This window comes from Fusarium keratoplasticum, chromosome 12 (genome assembly GCF_025433545.1).
Source record: "Fusarium keratoplasticum isolate Fu6.1 chromosome 12, whole genome shotgun sequence".
Classification (NCBI taxonomy): domain Eukaryota; kingdom Fungi; phylum Ascomycota; class Sordariomycetes; order Hypocreales; family Nectriaceae; genus Fusarium; species Fusarium keratoplasticum.
The window spans coordinates 1,954,058-1,971,407 of NC_070540.1; the positions used below are offsets into that span (position 1 = coordinate 1,954,058).

The 17,350-nt window shown below is 50.1% G+C and overlaps 5 protein-coding genes across 5 annotated transcripts; 4 read left to right on the forward strand and 1 right to left on the reverse strand.

Annotated features, from left to right (window-relative positions):
* Positions 1-2,315: 2,315 nt before the first annotated feature.
* Positions 2,316-4,034, forward strand: NCS57_01425100 (ATP-grasp domain-containing protein; the record flags this gene model as incomplete). The annotated part of the gene is made up of 1 exon (XM_053063859.1): positions 2,316-4,034. The coding sequence occupies one exon, from the start codon at positions 2,316-2,318 to the stop codon at positions 4,032-4,034; it is 1,719 nt and encodes a 572-aa protein (XP_052907192.1).
* Positions 4,035-8,839: 4,805 nt separating this feature from the next.
* Positions 8,840-10,761, forward strand: NCS57_01425200 (MFS domain-containing protein; the record flags this gene model as incomplete). The annotated part of the gene is made up of 9 exons (XM_053063860.1): positions 8,840-8,917; positions 8,968-8,977; positions 9,025-9,078; positions 9,127-9,255; positions 9,303-9,351; positions 9,397-9,601; positions 9,652-9,977; positions 10,032-10,395; positions 10,447-10,761. The coding sequence occupies 9 exons, from the start codon at positions 8,840-8,842 to the stop codon at positions 10,759-10,761; spliced, it is 1,530 nt and encodes a 509-aa protein (XP_052907193.1).
* Positions 10,762-10,878: 117 nt separating this feature from the next.
* NCS57_01425300 (uncharacterized protein) lies at positions 10,879-12,413 on the reverse strand (the record flags this gene model as incomplete). Its single annotated transcript, XM_053063861.1, has 2 exons — positions 10,879-11,733; positions 11,781-12,413. The coding sequence occupies 2 exons, from the start codon at positions 12,411-12,413 to the stop codon at positions 10,879-10,881; spliced, it is 1,488 nt and encodes a 495-aa protein (XP_052907194.1).
* A 2,040-nt stretch (positions 12,414-14,453) lies between these two features.
* Positions 14,454-15,806, forward strand: NCS57_01425400 (FAD-binding-3 domain-containing protein; the record flags this gene model as incomplete). Its single annotated transcript, XM_053063862.1, has 1 exon — positions 14,454-15,806. The coding sequence occupies one exon, from the start codon at positions 14,454-14,456 to the stop codon at positions 15,804-15,806; it is 1,353 nt and encodes a 450-aa protein (XP_052907195.1).
* Positions 15,807-16,742: 936 nt separating this feature from the next.
* Positions 16,743-17,276, forward strand: NCS57_01425500 (uncharacterized protein; the record flags this gene model as incomplete). The annotated part of the gene is made up of 1 exon (XM_053063863.1): positions 16,743-17,276. The coding sequence occupies one exon, from the start codon at positions 16,743-16,745 to the stop codon at positions 17,274-17,276; it is 534 nt and encodes a 177-aa protein (XP_052907196.1).
* Positions 17,277-17,350: the final 74 nt, after the last annotated feature.

Below are 17,350 nucleotides of genomic sequence, written 5' to 3' on the forward strand. Positions count from 1 at the left end.
CCGTTTGCCAGAGACTTGCAAGTGGGTTCTAGCGTCTGAGAGATGACACAAGTGCCAAGATGCCTCGGTAGGCGCCGAGGCAGGGGATGGGAAGATTGTAAGTAGGTGAGGAGGTATATCACCGGAAAGATAGACTAGGATTCTTTGACAGGCCAGGTACTGCATGTCAATTGCAATCTCCAAGTCCGCTATGGCCCATAGATCGTAAATCCTCTTTCAAAAATGGGCAGTGATGTCGACGTGCATCTATCTCCGTTCATCCGCTATTCCCGGCCATGAATCGAACGATGCTACCACCCATGATTAACCCGAGATCTCCTACACTCCCAAACTACGAAACCAAAAACACCTCCCGAACGCGTTTTAAAGCCCGTCCCCTGGGTTTCAATCGCGGTGGAGAATCTCGCGTCGCTTAGTGGCAGCTCGCGTTTGAGACCGGCCTGACGAGAAACGCGGTCGTTTCAAGGGGCTCGCCTGGCGCCTATCGCATTTCTTTGGCGAGTTTTAAGCCTAAGCTTGAAAGGGGTGGTTTTGAATCGATAAACAGCCACATGTCCGGTTGCGCGAGTCAAGGTAAACAATGGGTTGCAACCTCGGATGGTTGATGCCACATGGTTATTGGCGGATGTTTGTCTCACTTGGTTCTAGACTGGTTTTTTTGAGTTTCTGCTTGGCCGATACTCAGACGTCAGAGCCTCCAGCGTGCTTCTCCGCCGGCCTTATCTGAGAGGATGGGACTGGTGGGAATAGCATCTTTGTGGTTTCATGAATGGTTTTGGACCCGATTGAATCCACACAGGCGGTTCCGCTCGGCGCTAATTATAGTGATTTGAATGATGTCTAAGAGATTTGCAAGAAAAATTGATGCGATGTTGGCGAGGATCGTGTTTGGTGAGGCCCTCACGTTCACAATGCCTAACCTACACCATCGAGGTCGCACGGCTTCAAAGAAGTGGCCATGAGGCATCTAGCTGTAAAATGAGAATCATGAGTGATTAGAATAATTTTCTAGTTTTAATCTAATATTTTGAGGATGGTTCTGCCTTATTGTAGTCCTTATGATAACTTTTCTGACAAAATCGAGGTCTTCTCAATAAAATATTGTTCCGGTCGAGCTTCACCTCTATGTACTCACCTAAATATCCACCAAGACAGGAGTATTTTCATCAAGCTGTAGTTTATCTGGCACTTACATGCCCTCCATAATTACGTCTCCGAATTCGGCGCTTATAGAAAGAATTATGCATTGGCCATCTTCCCGTCAATCACTCGGGGTAACGCAACCGACCTAGGTATCTACGTCAACCGGGAAGAGTCCAGTTGCAGAATCTAATCGTAGTTACCTTGAAGATAAAACGGTATTCAAACAGTTTTGGGATGAAACCTAAGCACGTTGAATGATTCTCTAGAAGGATTGCAAAGGTCAAGGGCGCCGGAAGCACTATGGCAATTTCTAGCACCTATCATAGCGGGTAGGGATGAAGCCCAATATGCCTTAGATTAGTATGATCTGCTGAGTGCGAGAGACCAAGGCCTCGGGACCCCATCGATCTAACCCTAAAGGAAGCAGGCTCCATCAGGGACGTCATTTATCAAGATAACGATGGGGACACTGGGCAGCTGACACGGCGAGGCGGTCTGCATTTGCATATCAACTACCGGAGCGGATGCCAAAATGCCACAAGCACATAGCGGCTCCATGAACTCTCGGGTGGCGCTGGGGATCCCTGTTCTGTTCGAGGCGGCCTCAACCATGACATGTGAGGCCCTCCCAATCACAGCTCTCCCAAGCATAAACCTGTCAGGCTCTGCGAGTGGCGAGCTGTATCAAGGATCATTTCAGCTGATATGCGGAATTGACGTCCTGTCAACAGGGTTTCTCATCATATATCTCTTTGATCAGCAATGCACTTCCTTGTCACCAGACGGGGGGTTGGAATAACCGACTCGTTAGCGTGTGGATGATCCCGGCGTTAAACTATCTTGAGGCAATTCGGCTAGACGGAACGGGAAAGAAGAGATTCTTGACAACGCTGCATGTCCAAAACTTGCTTGGATAGGATCAATAGCAGCGCGCATGTCTCAGTTCAACTGCCGGCAATTGCACAATGGGCGCGGAACTCACAAATTGCGGGATTATTCGAGCTCTGAGCAGCTGAGTAAACTTAGGACCTCCTTGAACTATTTAATCCATTTTGTTGGGCGCATATTCTATGAGAAAAAAGTAGCTTCCCATCGACAACCCCTATCTCCGCAATTCTATCTTCCTCTTTTCATTACATACAAGTCCTATCCTCTTCCATTGAGCCTCCAGTATGCAAATCTGCGTGCTTCAAGCCACTTACCCAGACGGCCATATTCTCCGTGAGCACGATGAGTACGCCGATCCAGGCCGTTACGTGAAGCAGCACAGCTTTCATCACCGCTTCATCGACAAGGCCAACTACCGTCAGCAGATCGATGCTGCCGTGGCCGAAAAGTTCGACTTTTACATCAATTTTATGTGGGGACAGCCCGAGGATGAAGTCGCAGGCGTCGAGGCTACAGAGTACTTCGAAAGCCTCAACGTGCCGTTCATTGGCCTTCGGAGTCGTATTCTACGCAAGTCGAAAACTGATCTTTATGAAGCGGCTCGCAAGCAGGGCAGCCCTCCAGTACCCTCGGCGGATCCTGATGTATTCCCTGTCATTGTCAAGGCTGCCCGGAGTTGCGCAAGTCAGTTCTTGTCTGACAAATCCATCTGCTTCACAGCAGAGGAACGTGATGCAGCCATCGCCAACATTGATCGGCAGCTTCAACCTGGCCGGTTGAGAGCCTTGGGTTATCCCCCAACCGACAAGAGCAAGCCCCCAACCCCGCCTTTGGAGATGAAGCCGGCCAGGGTCTATGATCTTCCTGATGATATCATTGTGCAAGAGTTTATACCCGGAGTCGATTACTCGGTCGTAGTCATCGAGTTCGGAAAAACGCCCATTGCATTGAACCCTACCATCTACAACTATCCCTCGAGCGAGGATACCAACAACAAGTACCGCTTCCTCACCTTTGACATCAAGTTTCACCCTGAGCTATCTGAGAGTCTCGTCAATCGTGACGATGGCCCCGAACTCTTCGAAACACTTCAAAGGCTAGCCGTAGAAGCTTTCCAAGCCAACGACATGGCCGGCGGCTCTTGGGGAAATGTCGACATCCGCATCAAGCCCGATGGCAAGCCCGTCGTCATCGAGGTCAACCCCATGCCTGCTGTCTTTCTCCCTCCAGACTTTGGATACGAAGAGACTGTGATTTGGAACAGTTTGCCTGGAGAACATCGCGCCTTGTTGAACATCATGATGGCATCGTACATGATGCGATCAGAGACCTATGACAATGTCCGCCAGGATTTGATTGGCAAGGTGTACAATCGAGTTGCACCCCAATATGACGCCCAGTACAACCCCCAAAGCTCTGCTGAAGAGGTCTTGGGCCGCCTCTTATCCAAGTTCAACTTTGATGGCAGTCTTTTGGACATTGCCTGTGGCACTGGTCTCTTTGGTCGTCTGGTTCGATCCAAGCAACTGATACACTCCAATGGAACATCATCGGCTAGTCAAAAGTCGCGTCACGTTGGACTTGATATCTCATCAGAGATGGCACGTCTTGCAAAGGAATCAGGCTATGACCATGTGTTCATTGGCCCCGTTCAGGAGGTTCTGCCCACCATCACAGAGACTTTCGACCATATAATGTGCTACCAAGCCATTCACTTTGTGAGTGCCTTCGAGGTTTCTTTGGTGCTATCTCGATGTTTCCAACTGGCAAACAAGTCGGTGACGATTGGTGTCGACGAGATCCCTGAGGCGTACAACGAAGCCATCAAGAAGCTCCCACCCCCTAACAATGTGATGACGAGCATCAACCACGTTCAAGAAGTGAAAGACTTTGGAGTTCCGCGAGGATGGAAGTTGGCTCTGGAGGAACAAGTCTTTGGTTGGAAGTCGCCAAACACAAACGTGGATGTCAACACGACACTTTTCCACTTCGAACGAATATAAGACGTTCTGCCTTGGAGATGGAAACACAGTTGATTACTATGACTAGGCATTGATAGAAAAATATATTAATACCACTCGTTCAGTCCATGAGTCCCAAATCGTAACTGCTGCCGACGCTACAGAGAAGATGAAGTCCGTGAGGGTATCCATACAAGGAGAAAGAAATCATATGCGGTCTCTTCCTTTTCCTTCTTTTTTTCTTTTTTTTCTCAACTTCTTTTTAGGCCTGGTAATGCTCCTTCGCATTCGTACCTAACAAACCCATGGGATAGTGACCTTCTCCCTTAGAGTCTGAAAATGTGGGCAAACACCATCGTTTAGCATCCTCATGCCATCAAACCAGACTTCGTATAGCTCCGTCACCTGAACTTGGCTGAAAGAAGGGAGGACCCTACCTAATACATGGCACAGTCCAGATTGGTTCTGGACAGGCCGCTTCAAAGTCCTACATTGACCCCTAGCAGTCAAAGACCATTTTGACCAGGCATATTGCCCGTTGTCGGCGATAGTTGGGGTGGTAGGGTATGGCGTTGAATCATACTGGGACACAACCTGGAAATGCAGCCAACATGCGTGTAAACCCACCCCGTGTAAGGCTTCTGGATGCCGTCTATCGGTTGTCTCTCGAGTCTCACGTCATTATCCGGGGTTTGATTATTGTTAATGACGGCACAGATGACGGGTTGAAATGGGCCGGGTGCCCCTCTATCAAGCCACGCTTCGTGTAGATCGAGTGTGTCGAGACACCACTTATCGACATAAATACAAGAATCGTATTCGTGTTTGACTCGCCATCCATCGTTAGGAGGGGCCGGCATCTTGAGGGTTAGACCTTGTTCGTTCAAGGAGATGAACCGCTCCTGTACGTCCTCTTTGGAAGCGCTGTGGAGCCTTTGGCGGTCCTCGATAATCGTCCAACGTAGTCGACCCCAGATACTCCAGTGAGCACCAATGTCTTTCAGCTCATCCTTTACCGCATGCTTAAAGTGATACATATAACTCTTCCACTGGTCATCATCGGAGTAGTCGCATCGATAGACGGCAAAGCCCCATCTTTTCGATGGGGTGAGCGAATCGGGTCCCGGTAGACTGGTTGTGGTTGTAGGCTTCGGCGCGATCATGGAGATGGAGCAAAGGAGGAGGAGAATAGATTAAATGGTATGAGCCGGAAAATTAAGGAGATGCCGGATGTTGTGAGGGAGAGGGAAGCTGGCATCTTATAGACAAGCAGGTCCTGTTAAACTTTTCATGGCTGTTCTTACATGAAGGCGAAGCAAAACCTAATGCGTTGCAACATGTAAATGAGTTGACGCTGCATGTCGTATTCCTCTTTTTTTTCGTATTCGTTGCTTGGTCCGAAAAGTTAAACGTAAAATCCTCATCCATTGTGAGACCACGTCGTGCTATCGAGGTATAACTATTTGCCTTATGAGACGGACCGTGAAGAAAAGGACCAAGGCCGATCTTGCACGGGCTTGACCAACCGGAATCACCGGACCCTGGAGAGGAGAAATGTAAGCACTCGTTATGTGAAAATGGCCGTGTTACTTCATGGGCTGCATTGTAGCCAGCCCTCGCCATCAGTCTATGACATGTCGTTCGACTGTAGTCGGCATTTTCGGACATTATCTATTCCCCGGCAGAATTCACCGATCCTTGTAGTCTAGATGAGCACGATCGCACTTCACCTCAGATTTCCGTCACCAGTATATTGCAATGACAACGCTTATGCAAATCATCTCTCAGGAATGTCCAAAAGTCGCCTCCAACCCAGCAAACATGAAGACTGGCATCCTTGACTTTACTTCCATCATAACAAGCGCAGCATCCGTTCTCATTGCAGGTTTTCACATCTTTCTGGGGAAATCTCGCCCTAGGAGTGGGCCTCGACGATTCTTTATAATTCAAGCTTCACTTGTGGTTCGCATGAACCCGGTTTCATGGGATGAATCCTTCGTTCCAGCTGATGAGACCATTTGGTAGCCTGAAACAGAAGTTGTAGATCCCAGGATAGGAGAAAATTTGTATTATATAGAGCATTTTGTCAGCCCAGCTGTCCTAGCCCCAGAGTTGTTTCCGGCAGTGTTCGCTGGGGATAAGCATAAATCCCTGCAAGACATTAGCACGTCAACCTATGACGAGCTGCATTTCCGTCCCGTGCTTCATCGTAGGCAGTTGCTTAATTAACAACCAAGTTGAAGGATTCCGATGGAGGTTTTATCACGCTACCAAAGTGTTGCAATTCACACTCCTGAGCATGTCCGACGGGAAAGTGCGAGTACTAAGCGATTCCGTCGATCTTCGACACATTGACAGGGCAACAAGCCGGCAATCTTTTTTGAAGGGGTATAACCATCAAAGTCCGAGCGACCGTCCTACGGAGTCCGAGATCACAGGGTATATAAACAGTAGGTACGTTCACCAGATTACCGATGAGTTGAGAGGTTCTTTGGCGAAGAAAAAGATGCTACCCGTCTTGACTTTCCGAGATTTGTAAGCTTGGCTCTCAACTTGCCCAGATTATGAAGCTGATCACTTGTACAGATATCTGCTGCCCTAGGTGGTCCAACTGGCATGAGGTGCTGTGAACTTGTTGATCGCAATGGCTGCGACAACTACTCCGATTGCGAGAATGAGAGTGACGGCCCTGGCACCAACCTCGGGCTCAATTCTTTCGTGTCTCTAAACAATGTGGGCACCCTCCACCCCTCACGATACGGCCTTTGGCTGACGTCCAATTAGGTCATCTGAAACTGGTATGACCAGCTCGGCCGCACCGCCGGCTACGCCCAGAGCTCGATAGGTGACTTCTCAAAGACCTTTGCCCCCGTTCCCAATGAGGGTATGGGGCTTACGCTCATCCTGGATATGATTAGCTTCGGCTACGTTGCCATCGGTGCTCCAATGTGGAAGACTGGTATCGATTCCTACTTTACGGTATGAAAAGCAGGCAGCTAATGTTTGAATCAGTTTTCAAGAAGGTGAACGTGATCAAGGATGGCGACAAGTTTGCTGTTGTTGAGGGTCTGACCAAGGATCTTATCGGTCAGGGTGTTATCATCACCAAGGATGCAACCAGAGCGTAAGCCGACCTTGAAACTTTGCCTTGATGTCCAATACTATTTAGCTGGCTGAGCATTGAAACAGCAGCACACAGCTCACCTCTCAGAATACCCTCGAGGAGCGTGTCGGCAACATGATCAGGGCGTGGTACGCGGCGACGGACTCTCTCAACCAGCACCTCTTCAGTGGTGAGCCTCTCGGCCTCAACGACAACCTCGATATTCTAAAGAAGACTATTGCCGACGGAAAGTTTGTTGATGCGAGCTTGGATCTGCTGACCGCCGAGGAGATCGACCAGCAGGCTCGACGCGCCATCTATGGCCAGCTCATCCCATACGCTTGGGCTGTGGGTACTTCTGAGTCTTCACCTTTGTAAGTATCAAGTAGGAATTTTTCTTGCGCTCACTGACTTGTTATTTAGCTTACTGCGCTCAGGCAAGAAGTGCAGTGGCGGAGGCCGACCCGACCACGTTCCTGGAGACGCCCCGAGCTGGTGTTTCTCTGATGACAATGGCTCTGACGAGGTGTTTTATCTCTTGGGTGCTCAAGGATATGACAACGGCGTCAACGAAGACCTCTTCACTGGCTTCAAGTGCCGTGACTTCACAAGACTCCCTAGCATCAAGGAGCTTGACGGATCCAAGTGGGGTAGTGTCACCGAGGAAGACACAATGCCAACGACATGCTCTCAGACATCATCGACATGGAGATCCGTGCCCCTGGACCCGTCTGGCTACCCGTCTGCGGCGGCGACGAGGCCCACAGCAACTGGGAGAACAACCTCAACGGCAAAGACGAGTCCGCGCACTACCCGTGCAACTAAGAGATCTCAAGGGTCAGCAGGTATTGGAGCAGGACACGAGGTTGCTCGCGACCAAATAGCCAAGGTGGCCGAGTGGTCTAAGGCGCTGTGCTTAAGAAAGCTAAGCTTACTCCCAGTAACATGGGTCCACAGTATCGAGAGATTCTTGGGTTCGAACCCCAATCTTGGCATTTACTTTTTTAACTCGGCTTCTGCGTAACTGCAATGTTAAACTCACCGTTTAATTTTTGACCAGCAGCCACTCGACGGGCCCTAATGATGCCTTTATTTTGATGACATGAGCTATGACAATACACGACTCATATGAGGTCGTTGTCATGTAGAGAGCTCATTGACGTTTATACTCACTTGTCCATACGCGAGTAATGCAACTTAGAAGCCAAGCAAATAGTGCCCTAGAGTAAATCCTTCGATTTATCATCTCTCCTGATATGTTCCCTCCCAAGTGTCATGCAACCCAACCGTTTCCCAACCCTTGACTCACTGCGGCTCCGCAAGGCATCAAGCTCAACCAATATCAGCCGATTACAACACCACATCCGACAGCCACCTAACCATTCTTAGACCTGTCTGTCCCGAGTACGCGGTTAAACCCACGTGGTAGCCAAAACGTTGACATGGCGTGCTGTCAAGCTTTAGATTCGCGAACCGCGATAAGCTCCACCGGTCTTGCAGGCGGCCTATGACGACGCCTGTCCTGTTTTACAGATATCTCGGCTACGGACATGTTCCATGACATCGTGCTTTGTGACACTGATGACGCAAACGAAGGCTGAATCCTTCAGAGCAAGGTTGCTGCAGATATGGTGGGGTTGCATGAACGAGCTGTATTAAAGACGACGATCTTCTTAAGATTCTCCGGGTTGGTATTTGTGATTTTTGACAGCAAAAAGACAGCCGAGTGAATACTGATATCATCATGGTTGCTGAACTTAGGGGCCGTGCCCTTGTGACGGTCATTCTACTGACGTCGGGTGTCGATTTTCTGCTTTTTGGAGTAAGGCAATTCAGGATGTATAAAATGAGCTGATACTGACCACTCTATAGTATGATCAAGGTATTGTGCGTAATTCTCAAGCATGAACCTTCATTAACGATGTAAAGGCTTATTTGGTGGTATCCTGGCCGGGACTCGGTTCCAGAATATGCTTGGAAATCGTGAGTAATGTCTCATCACCTGCACTTGCTGGTACTGAACAAAGATAGCAAACTCCACAATGAGCGGCTTGGTTACTGCCATCTACGATGTTGGATGTGCCTTTGGTGCCGTCAGTGCCTTTTTGTTTGGTGAACGAATCGGACGAAAGCGATCCATCATCTATGCCAACATCATCGGTAAGACGCAAAGTAGACATTGCGAGATCAATTCTCATCTGTACCAGTAATTATCGGGGCTATCATCCAGGCTGCTTCTTATTCATATGCTCAAATGTCAGTTTAACCCAAACGATTATAGCCCAATACTGACTTGATTAGGTTCGTCGCTCGAATCATTGCTGGCATTGGCATTGGCCTCAGCACTGTTGCAGTACCCATCTTGCAGTCAGAAACCCTTCCAGCACACAATCGAGGATCGCTTCTTGTCGTTCAATCTGCTCTGATCGTGGTTGGCATCTCAATCGCCAGCTGGGTCTGTCTAGGTACTCTGTACGCCGAGAGCTCAATGCAATGGCGATTTCCGGTATGATACTTCACCGAATGCAAGACATGTATTTTCTAACATGCCTTCAGATTGCATGTCAAATTCTCTTCTCTTTCGTCGTTCTCGTTCTCTGTCTATGGCTCCCCGAGAGCCCTCGGTGGATGGCCAAGACCGGCAACGTCGAGGAAGCTCGCAATCTTATCTCCCGAGTTCTAGACAAGCCACTCGACAGTGAAGAAGTCGAAAGCCAACTATCGGAGATTCTCAAATTTCTTGCGCTTGAAGAAGAAGCCGGAGAGGCCGCCTGGCATGAGATATTCCGCAACAACACCAAGTCGCGAAACCTCCAGCGCGTGTTGTTGGGTATGGGACCATACTTGATGAATCAGTGGAGTGGCATTAACTCGCTGAGCTAGTAAGTTATTAGGTCCTTCCTATCATTTCACAGTGCCTCATCTAACAACCATAGCTACCTGGGTTATATCCTCCAGACATTCCTCGGATACAGTCAAGTTGTATCCCTCGTCCTCGCAGGCGTCGCCTTCACCCAATGTGCCATATTCTCAACACCGCCATATTTCTTCATCGACAAGATCGGCCGCCGAAATACAATCATGCTCTCATCAGGTGCTTGCGCCGTCTGTTTGTTCATCATCTCGGGTTCCCTACAGCACCAACGCTCCGCCGACGCTGCAGCTGCGGTCGCATTCATCTTCTTGTACCTGGACTGCTACGTTCTAGGCTTCCTCCCCGTTTCGTGGTCGTATTCTGCCGAGATTCAACCTCTTCGCGTTCGTAACAAGGCGACCGCTATTGGAGTCTTTAGTCACTGGGTAAGCGCCTCACCAATCCGACCACATGGCGAAGAGACTAACAATTTACAGATCAGTAATTTTGTCGTCGTCATGGTCACACCTATCGGAATCAACAACATTGGAGGCAACTTCTTCTGGATCTGGGCTATCATTTGCGCTTTGTTTGTGCCAGTAGCCTACGTTTTTGGTGTCGAAACCTCGGGACGAACTCTTGAGGAGGTTGACCAGATGTTCTTTGATGAGCCGCGGATTATGATGGGGCTGAATCCTAATCACAGAAGGGTCATTAGGGCGTCTCCAGGTGGAGAAGTCGCGCAGGTTAGAGCCGTCAAAGCTCAGGGTGATGGAAGTGATCTGGAGGCGACACAGCCAGAGAAGGCTTAGATGCCTCAATCAGACAAGGGGTGCCAAAGTGCTGTCACGGGTACAATCTCTGACAAGTATCTTGGATTCAGGATCATAGTTACTACGGGAATGTGTAGCATTAAATCCTCCTTCTCATCAATCACCTCCCCTATCATACCAGTTCACACCCCGGGCTTGAAGCTGAGCTGCAAACAGGCTGCGCGGCTTCACCTGATTACCCGACTGGATCAAGGTTGCATTCCCATTCGAGTCACCAGGGCTTCCGCAGCCGACACACCAGTTTATCCCCAGTGGAGGTGACTCAAAGGTCACATCACTTCGCAAGTTCCAGCCGACACCGGCGTTAACAGCCCAGCCGCGGCCAGTGGTGCCTCTATTCCCGAACTTAGTTGGCGCCGAAGAGTCTTCGGCCAGCAACCCGGTGGACCATCGCTCAAAAGGCTCGAACTTCTGGTCACCGGAATCTGTCTCGTAGCGGGTGACAGCATTTGGTCCTGGGGTGAAGGCATCAGTGGAGACCGTATAAGATCTGGCTGTGTCGAGCCCAACTTGGGTAAGGTCTTGGATGAGAACCTGGCTGCCTCTGAGAACAACGTCAGAAGGCAAAGATGTTCCCTCAATGTCCTTGTTTCGATTCATGATGGTGTCCTGGATGGTGATCCTAGCAGCGTCTCTCTGAATCTCAAAGAACTTGTTGAAGCCGGTTAGGTTCAATCCACTGGCCCAACTGTCAACCGTCCAAGACGCAAACCTGACCGCAGCGTAGTTGCAAGTTGTGTAGTCGAGGCGCGTTCCCGAGCAGGTGTCGGCTCCAGCTTCTATCTGAAGGTTCGCAACCCCCATCTCTGAAGTTGGCTCCGGAGGTGTGTAAGCCCGGACTTCGGCTTTCATGTACACCGAGTTGAGGTTGTCCGTTAGGGGGATCTTGAACGTGATCGTGTTGCCGCTAATGGTCTTGATGATGTTTGGCGCCATGATCTGAGTTCCCACCTGCCATCTCATTAGCATTGCTTTGTCTTGGGGTAGAAATAGCTTACTGATATCCATTCTTGGTGGTTGCCGTTCTTGACCAAGTCACTCATTCCATTAGTTCTGACCCAGGACTCTGTCACAGCTCGAGCGATGTAAACAGACTGTCCGACCACAAATCCAGATGCATCCTTGACTGTAACCGTGGAAGCCCGGACCGGCACGTAGCTGTTGGTGATCCTGGACCTGTATCCAAAATCGGCCTTGGGGGCAATACCGAACCTGCCAAGCGTGAAGACGGGCTTGGTAGGTTTTCTCTTGAGAACGATAGTTGTGTCTTTCTCGCCGGTGCCCCTGACGATGACATTGCTGTACAACTGAATGCCGGCTATCATGTAGAACTTGCCCGCTGGGATGCGAACAGTGCCTCCACCGTTTTGCCATGCTTGATTGATGGCCTGCTGAAGAGATGGACCAATATCATCGGTCGCCTTTGTCGGAAGGGGAAGGACGATGTTCCCGTTACCGATAGTCGGAAGGGCCGAGTCCGAGTTGCGATAGCCGCAGTAGCTAAAGTCGGGCAATTTGTCACCGCGAGAGCTGGCGACAGAAGCCCAGTTAACGACTGGGTCTCGCTTGAGCAGGCCAGCTTGGGCAAGTTGGACAGTGAACCAAAAGATAGTAATAAAAGTAAGGGTCATTGCAGGAGGTGTTTGGTGTAGTTACTGTGAAGATTGGTTGAGTTGTAGCGATGTATTGATTGCTTGAGCTGAGATTGACTCAAACGATAGGAACTTGACGTTGACTTTATATGAGTTGCCCAGTGATTCGGAAACAGAACGGCCTGGGCGCTTCGAGAACTCAACCGCCTCGTCCGCCTTGGAACGCTCGTCCATGGTCCAGGCGCCCGGCACATCTTTCGCCTTGGACTTGATGCTAGTGCCAGACTATCGAAATGTGACTTGTCAGGTCAAAATTCAGGTCTTGTAATGCTAACACTCATCCTCCCTCAACGCTATTCGCTTGAGGCTTCTAGCACTTGATCTAAAAGCAGGCGGGTGATCCCGCAGCCCTCTGCATCTGTGTTAAGGCTTCACTGCCACCAGAATCGTATGATCAAATCCAACTTTCACAGTCCAGAGTCTGTCACTCCCAGGCATGCTCTTGGCGCTATCCTGTGCCACAGTTCTTGAGATTACCGCGGAGCGCAACAGCATCGGCAGTTTCCGCGGCTCTCAAAGGAGTTGGTCTTTTCGAACAAGACGGGGAGAAATAACACAGAAGCCTCCCACCCAAGGGTTCGCTTGACTTAGTTCTTGGATTAGACTTCTTCGTCACCTTCTCAGGATTCTAGCAGTGGGCATTTTGAGCGACTTGGACCGTCTGCTTCAATGGCCATGTCAAGTCCCATCTCCTCCATTCACTCAATGTATGATCGTTCGATGTCTTTCTAGAGCTAAACTCGTTGTCACTGGGCGTTCCAAGGGAAACATCGTGGGGATTGGTGCAGTTCCTAGCTCATGGCGACTTTTCAAGATCTATAGAATGATGGAGGAAGTCTATTTCCTCCCAAAGATGCTTAAATCTACACTTGCCGGGACCACCATGTTAGCTTACTGCTGCAAGCAGCCACCTCTAGTACTCTAGTTAAGCGTCCTGTGTCATGTGCACCTTTTGCGTGACTCTTTTCTCTTAAACAACCTTTTTAGAGCAACATCAACAATAATAAACATGCCAGTCAATATGAGCTCTAAGCAGGATCTCAAGTCTCAAGTGAGCCGCTCTTGTGGTGTAGTTCTAGACGGAAGAACCTCCAACCTTGGCAAGAGGACCCCTACTGTTAGTCCCGTACGCAGCCTCAATGGCTTCAATTGTCATACCAAGCCCCCCATTTGAGTCAGCCATCCGGTCGGTATGAAGGTTAATCCAGACGTTGGTCTAAATAGCATCTGCGTTCCTGTCCCGGGCGTGGCGTTGACCAGACCGGATCCGGCCCGGATCCACAAACTGGGCATGTCACCGTCCCGGAGACTATCCTCCAATTCGCCCAACTGTAGTAAATTTGCAACATGGAAGTTGCCGCGAGCCTCCAAGCCAGTACTTGCTCTTGTCCAAGTTCGGCTCTCCGTTTGGGACTCCACGGGCCACATGGCCTCTCGAGCAATGCACACAGGCAAGCAAGCCTTTTCCGCATCCATCCCGAGCCATACCACGTCTTTGGGCCCAAAAGCGTTGAGTGGAGCTCAATTGCCGAGTGAAGATCGGCACCCACCGCATCCGCCATGGCCCACGTTGAGTGTGGGTAGTTGGCTCACTCTGCGTAAAGTTGTCAATTAACGGGCGGGCCACGACAGAGAAAGCAGGGCCCGATCTCCGCCGTTTTTCGTGCATTCTGTATGATTCGCAGCCAGTGATGCAGCGCCTGTCTTCTTGGCAGTGGAGCCAGTGATGGCCCTTCAATGTGTCTGGTGCTTGGATGGAGGCGATGCAAAGGGTTCCCTGTAATAACGCTTCTGACGACATCTGTACAACACGATAATTATCGTCCAAATCGGATGACTTTTTCTTAGAGATAGCGACTTTTCCCGGACAAGATTCGGAGATAAAAAGGTGATGGAGGACGCTCAGTGAAAAGGCCAACCATTTGTGTGTGACGCTATCTTGGCCCTCGATCACATCATCGAGTCTAACAAATCTGTCATCCGTCGGGATCCCACACTCACGAAACGTCAATTTTCCTGATGGCTGTCTCAAACTTCAAGGTCATCGTCGTTGGGGGTGGTCCGGTTGGTTTGGTGGCAGCTCATGTTCTCTACAAGGCTGGTATCGACTTTGTTGTCTTGGAGCGTCGCCAGAATGTCGTCCTCGATCTTGGGGCGGCCCTGGTTCTTGCACCGCATAACATGAGGGTGATGCATCAGCTTGGTCTATACGATAAACTTATGGAAATCGGAGAAGAGTTGCTCAACACGAAGGGCTTTCTTTTGAATGGGTATCAGTTCAAAACGGGTACAGAGCTCCAGCTTCTGAAGCAAAAGTGTGTCATTCAGATGTCTATCTCGGTGAACCTCGCTAACTTTCGCAGTCATGGTGTTGGGCTGGTCGCATTTCACCGTGCCCAACTCGTCCAAGTTCTTTACAACAATCTGCCAGAGGAAGCCAAGTCAAAGTATTTGCTCAACAAGAAGATCATCGCCATCGACTCAAGCGGTGAGGGTGTGCGCGTAATTTCCGACGATGGCAGCATCTACGAGGGCTCCATTGTCCTGGGCGCCGACGGCGTGCACAGCATCACTCGCAATTGGATGAGAGATATTGCTCTTTCTGAAAAGCCCTATCGTGACTGGGATCCAAAGGAGCCGTTCACATCCGTGTACAAGTGTCTGTGGGCCAGCTTCCCGCGTCCTTCCGAGCCGGGAGCCAACTTTGAGACAACAAGCAAGGACCAATCGGCAATGTACCTCACTGGCCGCGAAAGGGGCTGGATTCTACTGTATGACAAGTCTGAGCCGACAACTGCCCTACGATCATATTCAGAGAAGGAAGTTGAGGAGGTAGCGGCCAAGCTAGCCGAGTTCCCAGTCACCGAGACCCTCAAAGTCAAGGACGTTGTCAAAGAGCGGTTCACATGGGGCATGTCGGATCTCGGCGAGGGCATCCTGAAACACTGGAGCTACCGACGCATCGTCCTCGCGGGAGACGCCTGTCACAAGTTTACGCCCAACGCCGGCTTGGGCCTCAACAACGGGATCCAGGATGTTGTCGTGTTGTGCAATGGGCTGCACCAAGCCGTTGCAGACGGGAAGACCGACACCGCCACTCTTGCAAAGGTGTTTGAACAGTATCAGAGCGACAGAGCGGAGGCGGTGGAAAAGGACTACAAACAGTCGGCGTTGGTTACAAGGCTGCAGACTTGGGCGAGTGGGCTATACTATTTCCTCAGTCGGTTTGTTCTGTCAAACAACTTTGTTGCCAGGTTTGTGGCGCGGTTTGTCACGTCGCCTCACATCAGGAAAGCAAGAGTTTTGGATTTTGTCAGGGCAACGGAATTACCACTCGGTAACGTTGGGTGGCAATATGCCATCCCGCAATGAAGAAGACTGTCAGATGGGTTACGCATGGTTACAACTTTGTTTTATAGTGTTTGTGTTTTAAATAGAGTGGTTGTCGCTTAGCAACTCCCGTGTTATACATTAAATATCCAATGCATCTTCAGTCAAAGCCCCGTTGTCCAGGGGTCAGGGAGGATACTATTGGATGCAAACGGGAGAGTGCTTTATTGAGGGGCCCGCATGTGTGTGCGATAGAGGTATTAGGCATGGATGTGTGCGGGGTTGTGGATGCATTTAGATGTATAATCCAGTTGATGCGGAAAGAAACAGTGTGATAATATAGAAGTCTTGGCAGGAGTGTTGAATATTAAGGTGAAGACAGCAACACAGCTTTCTCTCGTTTTCCACCGGCCAAGACTGATTGTTCCTAAGCCGTTAAAAGAATGACTTACCCGTCAGACTTTGCTAGGGGCAGGGTAAGCATCCTACTTGACACCCCATCATCGAAGAGCCTAACAGCCTCGAGCGCAGGCTCAGTTCACACTCAACATTTGGGGCTGGCCCTCAACAAGGATCAGCAGTGTTACGGCGAGAAACAGGCAAAAACGCCAGGGAGAGAGAAGGTCTGTGTGCTCTGTCCCAAGCCACAATGCATGCCCTAGTTTCGTTTGCTCTCGGCTCCGCCTCCTCATTGGCTCGTCAGTATCACTTCTCAGCTCTTCTGTTACACGGCAGCAACTAAATCTTCAAGCCTGATTTTGAGTGACGCTATGAGCCGCTTGAAGATTACTGGGTGGTAAATGTGCAAGAAAAATCTTGCTCGCCAATCGGGTACTCAAGATCCCTCTTCTCTCCAACCTCTTGGGTTTCTGCAAATTTCATTTTTCAACACACTCAGAAACCCATCGACGGCTTGCCTTTGACCTTATCCTCTTGTCTCTCCAAAACTCCTTTTGAACCTCTTTTAACAATACTACGATGGATTCTCGTGGGAGTTCCGTCGAGGTTGCTGATACCAGCGACTGGGGTAAGGCCATGGCAAGATTGGCAGAGGTTCATTCACTCTCAGCACGACACGGCGGTAACCTTCACTCCATGAATTCGCCGTTTAAACAGCAAGATGAACGATTTGAATATCTTAGAGCAAAAGTCCAGCGCCTGGACCTCGAATATCATCAGGTACTCTCGGGCGGTCTGCCAAATAACGCCAGACCAGACGACACCATGTCGGAATGGATAAGACGCCGTGTCCTCAAGATACAGAAACTCGAGGATGAGCTACGGAGGGGACCCGATCGAAAGATAGTCGAACACGCCGAGGCCGACTACCAGGCACGATGTCGAGAGGAAGAACAACAATATTTTCTTGACTTGTTGAAAGTTTTTGGCGACATCGGCCGGAGATGGGTGATGGAGTCATATGGCCTAACCGACCACATCGCCACGACAGACATGGCGACACCGCGGTCCATGGCCAGCAACGCGTCCACCCCTTCTTCAGTGAACCACTAAGCCGACGACCTACCTGGTGGTGATGAATGGGACGTTCCTTAAGACGTGGAGGACCCCACCCCTCTCGCCCCCCG